The sequence below is a fragment of the Gouania willdenowi genome, chromosome 13 (genome assembly GCF_900634775.1).
Source record: "Gouania willdenowi chromosome 13, fGouWil2.1, whole genome shotgun sequence".
Classification (NCBI taxonomy): Eukaryota; Metazoa; Chordata; class Actinopteri; order Blenniiformes; family Gobiesocidae; genus Gouania; species Gouania willdenowi.
This window is the reverse complement of record NC_041056.1, coordinates 29,985,696-29,995,198: the sequence shown is the minus strand read 5'-3', so window position 1 is coordinate 29,995,198 and position 9,503 is coordinate 29,985,696. Positions and strand designations below refer to the sequence as shown.

The 9,503-nt window shown below is 38.5% G+C and overlaps 1 protein-coding gene across 1 annotated transcript in view; it reads right to left on the bottom strand.

The window, feature by feature from the left end:
- LOC114474686 (TRPM8 channel-associated factor homolog) overlaps positions 1 to 8,827 on the bottom strand; it is a 17,020-nt gene extending 8,193 nt beyond the window's left edge. Inside the window, exons 1-10 of the mRNA XM_028465123.1 lie at positions 8,792 to 8,827; positions 6,230 to 6,950; positions 5,798 to 6,014; positions 5,332 to 5,617; positions 4,699 to 5,000; positions 4,225 to 4,399; positions 4,033 to 4,127; positions 3,338 to 3,548; positions 1,789 to 2,025; positions 4 to 87 (exon numbers count right to left, since the gene is read on the bottom strand). Coding sequence (XP_028320924.1) covers positions 4 to 87; positions 1,789 to 2,025; positions 3,338 to 3,548; positions 4,033 to 4,127; positions 4,225 to 4,399; positions 4,699 to 5,000; positions 5,332 to 5,617; positions 5,798 to 6,014; positions 6,230 to 6,861 — 2,239 coding nt within the window. The 5' untranslated portion in view covers positions 6,862 to 6,950; positions 8,792 to 8,827. The remainder of the gene's footprint in view (positions 1 to 3; positions 88 to 1,788; positions 2,026 to 3,337; positions 3,549 to 4,032; positions 4,128 to 4,224; positions 4,400 to 4,698; positions 5,001 to 5,331; positions 5,618 to 5,797; positions 6,015 to 6,229; positions 6,951 to 8,791) is intronic.
- Between the last annotated feature and the right edge of the window lie 676 nt (positions 8,828 to 9,503).

Below are 9,503 nucleotides of genomic sequence, written 5' to 3'. Positions count from 1 at the left end.
CACCTTTGGTCCTTGCTCTCTCATTATCAAACAGTTCATGTGCCATGGATGAGTGCATCATGATAGGATAGCCTGAATGCATCCATCCTGGATAGACAATATAAGTGAAAAAAGTGAATTTAGTCAGACATCAGTTCCATACTTTTATTCTATTTTTCATCAACTTCCCCTTGTGTTGCTTACTATGACTGTCTTTTACCATGTGTTTTATGGATTTCAAGAGATGACACTACATCAGGACTTGTCCAGCAACAGCTGAGTTCTTGCTCTCGTTCAGTTCTCGCACATGAGGTTAAAGGTCAAGAGGGATAAAATCGCTTTGGCTGAGGGTGTAGGGAGCAAGTCTGACAGAAATTTAAATCATTTTTTCCCGTTGGAGAGTTGATTCCTTGAAAGATTTTTTTGTGGAAACGTGGCATAGTATCGTTCTCCAAGGCAGAAATGCAGAGTTAGCTGCTAAAGCTAAGTATGTGTAATATTAATAATATAAACACATTTATTATACTAAAGATTTCTGGAATAACATTAAATACACTGTTAGGTTGGAAATATCAACAGAGTGAACAAGCTTGTTGGCGTTTATATTCCTTTCGACCTATGACCCCCCAAGGTCGCACATGTATTTAGAACCAGGTTATTTGACACAGAACAGTTTTCCTTTTTCAGGCATTAATTAATTAAGAAGGCAACGGAAAGTTTTAATTTAAATTGTAATATTTAGGTTACAGGGAGGCAGAGGATACGCTGTAACTGTGTCCATAGATCTGAGAGACCTACTGGGTTCATACCTGACTAACATCTCAGTCTATTCTGAGGCTGACTGGGGGCCAATGTAAAGACTTTAAAACTGGAGTAATGTGCTCTGTCCTCTTTGTTCTGGTTTAGACTCAAGCTGCAGAGGTTTGATCTTTTTTGGGAAATTACCTAACTAGTCTTTTCCTATGGTCTACTGTCAGTGGTCATTCATATACATTAATGTGTATAAGTCTCTCCCTCGTCCTATAGACCCCTATACAATTGAAAACGATCGCTGAGTGCACCCAGCCAATAGGCTTCGACTTTCTGGAGCAAGGACTGTCAATCAAAGTGAATGCGCGTGCTGCGTAAACTGTGCACGAAAACAAGGCCGCACATCTCAAACAGGTATCACTCTGAGCAGCAGAGCATCATGGAGGAGCGCTACAAAACCATTCCATGATTGCTAACGTATAAAGCTTCTACTAAAAGACAAAAGAAAAGTCCAGGTACAAACCTTGTTGATAAACGTCTGACCGCAACAGAATTTATCTCGGAGCTGCTTTTCAAAGGTGGAGGGACTTGCTGCCTTTGAAATGATTCCGAACGGATCAGGATTTGTTGACATTTCTCATGTACAGGTAATAAACATGTTTTAATGAAAAGTTATGGCACTCTAACAATAAATGTGTAGTCTCTGTAGTTATCCGACTTTGTTATGTTTTGCAATGCACGTGCACAAACGAAGAGGTGTAGCTTTAGGTAGGTTGGCAGAGGCAGGGGAGGAAGTAGAGTTGTTGAGGGCGGGGCATGGCGACATTCTCTCAGAAACTCCGGATAGCAGTATTAATGATCAACTGTAATAACTCATCACATGCTGGCTGACTCATATCTCAGTGGTTTCAGATTATCTGATGCACTGATACTGCTCTACACATAGCCAAAGCTTTTGCTTGCTGGTGTGATACTGTTCTTGAAAATGTTCTAACTAGTGTGACCCTATTTTCTTTGTTCTGACATTAAATGCATTCCAAAAGATAAACACACACTCACCTGCAGAAATCTGCACATCAGTTACGAAGCGTTCTTTGCAAACGAACGTTGTCGGGATAACTGCAAGTTCTGCTACACCTTTCATGACGTCATTCCATAGCGCTGCCACCTTATCAACGCCCTCCAGCTCACGAATGACCTGTGATGGCACGGTCAGGATGAGGTTATCAAATTCAAATTCAGCCCAAGGTGATGGAGCCACACGCTGCAAACGCCAACCAGCTTCAGTGGTCACACCTGTTAGAAATAAAGATGGAGATTAGTGTTGTGATTGTTAAACAAATGAACTGGCTGGCCTAAAGGTCCCTAACAAGGAAACCACCTGTTTGGTTCTGTTTGGAGTTTTCATGTGAATTGGTGTAGGAGTGATTCATTAACTTTTTGAAAGTTTTTAAATCTACCTCAAACTCTGAAATCTTTTTGTCTTATAAAGATGTTTTGTATGCTTTGATTCCTGTCTCATTATGTCCTTATTCGCAAAATATATATACCAAGCTGCTGTTCTTCAGTTACTTTAAATCTGTGTCAAAGACACTAGTTTAACATTACAGGACATGCTGGCATCCATATGTCCAAGATGCTAGCCTTTAGGTTTTAGATATGGATATATGCTTCGGACAGAAAAAAATTGTTTTTAGAAGTTTTTGTTTCTCATACATTGAGCTGTACATGCTTACGGTTTGTTAAAGAGTTTATCAAGACACATTCATGCATGCATGTAGGCAGTTCTCACAAACCTAGTACATTATGATCATTGCTTTGAGAAAGTTGGTTTGAGCTTGAAAAGTTGTTTTCGTTAAAGATGCAGTCCACAACTCTTATAGAAGTGACTTTTTGTTATATTTGCTAAAGCTGTCACTATGTAAGGACAGCCTGACATGAAACTAGTAGTTTTTGTGAAAAAAAACAGGTTCATTGAGCCCCCCTGCTGCTCCTGCAGCCTTTGATAGATTGCCAGAATGCACCGCGGCCGAGCAAAAAGAACCAATCAGTGCCAGGATTGTGTTTGATGGACTGTCTGACAGATGTTGCACACAGTCTTCGCCCCTTTCTGGGGGCTGGAGTGCTGTCTTTTTTACAGTGTATGGTCTGGAGGAGTAGAATATGGAATTGGCAACTTTTCTGCTTGAAAGCTAATTACTGCTGCTTGATTTACATTATGTTTGATTTGTAATTGTTACACTAGAACTCTGTGGTGCTGCTAATAGATTGATGTATGCACATTGAGAGAGAGAAGCGCTGCAGTAATATGCTTTGAGCAGTGCATGCTATATTACTGTGATGTTGTTGTGGGGGTAACATTAGCTTGTTAGCTCCTCTGAGGGAGGGACTTTGGAGGCAGGGCAAGAGAGCAAATGGGGAAATGGGTCAAACGCACACGTCCTTTGTATGCTGCTGTATACCAGTAATGAAGAAAGATATTAATTGACAAGCACAATTAAAATAGCTACTCCTCTATAACTATTTTTGGTGGATGGTGTTAAGTTAAATGTGCTGACTATTGAAACACCCCTCTATAAAACATGTGCAGAAGTTGACACAGACTCACCAAACTTGTAATAAGGAGCAGCGACGGCCGCCTCCACAATAACCTCCTCCCCCTCCACATTTGGGTCAGTCGGGGCCATGAGGTAGATCAGTCCACCCCACAGGTTCCAAACCTGCATCTTTTCTGATGCAACTGGGAAACGCGCAATAACAGCAGGTGCCCTCTTCAACGCCCGATGTTTCAGATAATCAGTCTGACATCCTATCTGGACCTGTTGGTGTAAAAAATGATATGTAAATCTTTTAAAAGTTCAATCAATTGATCATCTAGGTGCCTTTTTTTCTTCTTCTTTTTTTTTTTTTTTTCACTTCATGTAGTTTATTAAATTTTAATTTGAAATTGATGCAGCAGAGTTTCCCTACTGGCTTGCTTATAGCGCTATAACGCTTATTAACAGAAAACAAGTCCTAATTTTCCTGAATTTATGAGGAAAAAATTAGGAAAAGAGCAACAATAAACTAAAGAAAAATCTCCAAATTATAGGCAAAGGAATTAAGAAGTTCAACTTTAAAAGAAAAAAAAAGTGTCAGGGATTTTTTTGTTTTTTTGTGGCCAAATTTTGGTTGTCGTAAGAAATATACAGTACAGTGGGCAAGTAAGGCACTATTTAATTTATGACATGTTGCCTCAGTTAGCACATTTTTCACAATCTAAAGAAACAGAGTGAAAATGTGACTTTATGGGCAGAGCCGTACCATCCATCCCTTGTTGACCATGCTGGTGGGTAGGCTGATGGAGGTCCTCATGCCAGGGGACAGGTAAAGACCAGTGCTGATCCACTCTCCGCGTTCTGATGCGCAGACAAAGCAAGTATGTTAAACATTCCTCTTGCGTTAAAGTAATAATTAATCAGTCAAGAATGTATCTGATATATGATTTTCTCTCACTTGCTGTTTTTGCATTAATCTTGATCCTTTGGTTGTGCACCTGTGGCAGTTGGGGGATGTCCTTGATCAGGTATGGCAGGAGAGATTCCGGATTCGGGCTGACATTAAAGATATCAGTCCCCAAATGAAGCAGGAAGCGGTCATTTCGGCTCTTCACAGGGTTCTTTTCACTCACCTTTAAAATGAGTGAGTAAACAAATCATTAAAACAAATTAAATCATGAATATATTAGGAGTTTATTCATCCACACAAAGTCAGTTTATACCATTTCTGTTGATTACAAATTATTCACTTTGGGATTTATTTCATTTTTTTTTATTTTATTGTGATGCTGCTGATGACATTTCAAATTGTGTTGTTATATCTTCGTTTTAGCTCATGACATGTGAAATGCTGTTCATTGTAAGTCATGACTAACATGCAAAATGACAAAAAAACAGCCCTAGGAACAGATACAATAAATATGTATCTTACTTGAGGCATGCCAACTTTCTTCACGGTGTCCGTGAGGAACGACAGCACCTGACTGTAGGAGACGTTGTCATAGGCTTTCATTTGGAGGAAAACTGTCAACTCTCTTTTCAGTTTGTTTAATTGTTTCTCTGCTTGACGGTTGATTTCTTCACCCTCCAAGACATGGCCAAGAAAGCGCTGAAGAAGACGTCGGAAGTTGGGGTTTTTCTCCATTCTCTGTTTCAAACTTGGCACATCGTATAATCTTGACTCGACAGTTTCCTTTAAAATAGTCAAGCCCATTTTGTTCAGGATCTTGTTTCCTAAAATAAAGAAAACATAGATTTTGGCTTACTTTTATAATATTTTCTTTGAGCTCAAGTTTTCCAAAGCAAACTTTTTCTAGTGACAAAAAAGTATGTTTGAAAAAGAATGACATTTTACTGACTTCAACTCAGCAAAGTGATTTGTTATATGACATCAAACCTGGTACTATAATGGTCCCACAGCTGTAATTTTTCCATATCATGAGCCTTTTCTATAACCAGATGTTTTTTTTAGGTAAATGTTACCTGTAATCTTCCCAATAAGACAAACAAAATCACCAGATGTCTCGTTTCATGACTAAAGATGGAACGATCTTAAACTGCATACCTGAGAAATTGGTTGTTGGGTCCTGTCCAATGTTTTTGTTTGACCACCACCAGGCATGGCCACCAATCAGTAGGCCTCCCCCCTCTGCCACAAACTCTTGGATCTCTTTCATATGTTTGTCACTGTAGACATCACACACGAACACACTGAGGTTGTTTCTGAACCCTGTTGTCTCACACTTCATTTTCAAGTCAGACAGAATTTTGATTTTTGGATCAAAACCAATGACTCCCTGTCGGCCCTGATCAAGCCAGCGAACGGCGTTGTACCAAAAAGTGGCCCACTTCTGTAGAAGCAAGGAAACAAAAGAATTCAAAAGTACAAGCAATTAGTTTGCCCAATATCTCACTTTGGGATTATAATCCCAAATATGGAAGCAAATTGTGTTTGAATAAAAAATGTCCATCTAATTAATATAAGTGGTGATATTTGATAAACAACACTATTGTACATGATTCAAATGTACCTTGTTTGGAATAAGTAATTCATGAGTTGTCACAATGATGCGCCCTTTTCCAAAGTAGCTTCCCGCAAGGAAAGCTTGCCCATCCTTGGTGGTACCAATGGGAAAGGCCAAGGATCCATGAGCCATAACTTCAGATGCCGTAACATCACCTGGGAGATCAAATTCTGAGACTCCTTTAAGTAAAGACTCCAGGTCTTCCTCAAAACTCTTACCCACACTACCAAGCACGAAGGAGAGGAAAAGAAAACACATCATGTAAAATTATATTTTTCTCACTTGCCATTTTTCAGAATACAACAAAAATCTCTGTTTGATCAAAAGTGTGATTGATTGGGATTTGAATGCTAGGATTTACAAATTTAGGAACAAATGACACAAGAGAAGATGGAGAGGCAATAACAATAACTTTTAAAACAAACTGATAAAACTTACTCAATTGCTTTCAAGGACATTGGGATTTGGGGACGAACAAGTATCTTCTGTGCCTCGCCATAATTTTCAGTAAAGTAGATCCCAGCCACTCCAGACACCTTGTTTCCAGAAAACTGTAGGAATGTGTTTTCTTTCGGATGGTGTGATGCCCAGTGCCAGGCTTGGCCCGCTATAAGTACTCCTCCACCAGCTTTAAGAAAAGCCACCAGAGCTTTAGGATCTTCACCCACACTGTAGGCACTGGTCACATACACACCAGCACCAGAATTTGTGAATGCCTCTGTGATGTTGACCTTATTGGTGGATTTTTTTAGGCCATCAGCGACTGCCTTCGTCTGTGTCTGCACACATACAAGGTTGGCAGTTTGGTCACCCATCAACCAGCTCACAGCATTCTCAACCAGAGCAGGAAACTTTGTTAGGTAGGTCTCATGTGCCATAACCACAATCCTTCCGCGGCCATAGACAGATGCGGCCATTAATATTTGATCTTTGTTGTTCATCACCAAGGGGAAGGCATTTTCCCCAGCCAACACCAGCTCACCAGGAACTGCAGTTCCCCGAAAGTCCAGCTCCTTGAAACCTCGAAGCAAGGCCACGTAGGCCTCATTGCGGAAGGACTGGGTGGACATGGTGAAAGACAAGAGTGTTCTTGGTTTCAAGGTGACTGTGAATAGATTATAGTTGGACTGGTTTGGAGATTGGAGTTATGCTGGCTCGCCTGGTAAAATAAAACCAAAATTTTACAATGTTAGAGAAAAAAGCTTTCTACAACTGATATGGAGATCACACTCAATCTAAAGCACAGCATGCTTGTCCCCATCAAAGACTGATTTTTAAAAATGTATTTAATGTCTGGTCAGAATGTGTTTTCACTTGAGGAGAAGCGAGACACCTATAGGCAAGGCAAGGAAAAATTATTTGTATAGCGCATTTCATACACAAGGCAACTCAATGTGCTTTACATGATCAAAAAGTACAACAGAAAACAGCTTAAAAATCAATAAGAACATTAAAATCAGCACTAAAAACATGTAAAATCATTAGTAAAAACTTTTAAAATCATTAGTAATAATATTTCAAATCAGCAATAAACACGTTAAATCAACAACATGACCTAAAATCTCCCTCTCAGTCGTACGCAGTAGAGAAAAAGAGTGCCTTGGATTTAAATAAGTTCACATTGGATGCTGACTTGAGCTCTGCTGGCAGTTTGTTCCACTTTTTTGCAGCATAACAACTAAAAGCAGCATCACTCTGTTTGCTGTCAATCTTTTAAAACTCATATACAAACTATCACAAATAAAATTTCATAGCGATTAAAACTACTTTATCAATCTGTTAACTGCTTCAGTTTCTCAATAGAAAAAGGATAATTTCACAGTTGATATATCCCATTCTTGATTACAGTGATATCATTTATCAAAACACTACTGCCTCCATCCTCCAACCAGGAGGATGGAACTCACCACTGCTAGATCTATGAGAAAATGTCATGGCTTACTCTGGCATCCAGATGACAGCTTCAATGGTTATTATTTATATTCAAATGTATTAATCTCAGTTTTCTTGATTATCTAAAACAATATTTGATTTCTCTCCGATCCGCTTACAGTTTACATCACTCAAATCAATCATACCTTTTCATTGGAACATACTCCCACTAGAAATCGGCTCTCTAACTTCTCTACCTCTGTTTAAAAATGCTCTTGTACACCATCTCCAGAACTCATATCAGTGTTTTTGATCATAGGTTGTATGTATATGTTTCTATCTATGTGTGTATAGATAGATATATATGTAAAAAATATAATCTGATGAACTGCAGTCAAGTGTGTGTGTGTGTGTGTGTGTGTGTGTGTGCGTGTGTGCGTGTGTGCGTGTGTGCGTGTGTATTGTGTTTTGATGTTTTTCCTTATGTACTTTGTAATTATTTATTGTCTGTTTTGCTGTATCTGTCATTTGATGCAATCTTGAGGATCCCCTGGAAAATGAGATGGTTCATCTCAAGGGGCTTATCCTCCAAATAGATAAATAAATACGTTTGAAACTCTGGGCTCCACTGTTTGACCTGTGTCCATAGATCAGGAAGACCTGCTGGGTTCATACCTGACTAACATCTCACTGATGTATTCTGGACCAAACCATAAAAAATCCCACCACAAAAACACAGCAACACTTACCTTCAGGAATGATTATTATTGTTATTTAAAACTTGAAATCACAAATCAAGAGATAATCCATTCATCTATGATTATTGCGTGGGTAGTTGTTTAGATTACCAAATATTATACAGTAAGAAAAGATGATGATTATCAATATTTATCCATTTTTCTAAATAAATTGTTTGGTTTATTTATCTGGTTTCATCAGCATTGGGAAAAAAAGTGCATGATGGAGAGAATGATGTTCCAATGATATATTAATGCCAGCAACAACCCTTATATGAGAAACAGAATACAAACTCACTGGGATTTGACATATATTAGAGTAAACATGATGCACAAAAGCAGCAGGCCATCCACCTCAACAAGCACCAACTAAAAACAACAGTGAACTTACGTGGTGGAGAATCTCAACTAGAAGCACGGAGGGCACGGCGACACTCTGACAGATGAATGAAGGGTGGCTCTTAAATAATAAACGCACAAGAAACAGATTAACAAAGATTAGACAGGTGCTTACATGACAAGGAAGGATGTTGAGAAATCATGAGAAGATACCACAGTGAATACCCAAACATTACTAATCCTGAGGCTTACAAACTTGTGAAATGATCCCTCTGGATTTCATGTTGGGTAGAGGTACATTAAATTAAATATGCCTGATTGAAAGGTTACAGTTTAATGAAGTTGTCTTTTATTTTAAATATTGCGATTAAAAATCTGTCCATTTATTTATTTATTTTTACAAAATAGGAATTAAATTACTTGAATTGTATGGCATTATTTGAAATAAAATGCCAGGTATAGTCAACAAAAACTACTGCAATCATCTACTTATTAGCTTTACCTCTCTTTACAGATTGTCTCCACAATTTTTCTAATAGATACATATTTACAGTTTCATCAGACCTTTATAAAAACAGGTCTATGTTTTTTATAGGGTTCTTTTTTAATATATCTTTAAATTTAACTGGAAGCATAAACACTGTAATGTAGGGATTCACCGATAATGTTATCGGATATTTGACGTGATATAAATTGTGCACTTATAACTCTTACTTGTAAAACATGCTCAGATACTATAGACCAGGGGTCTGCAACCTTTAGTT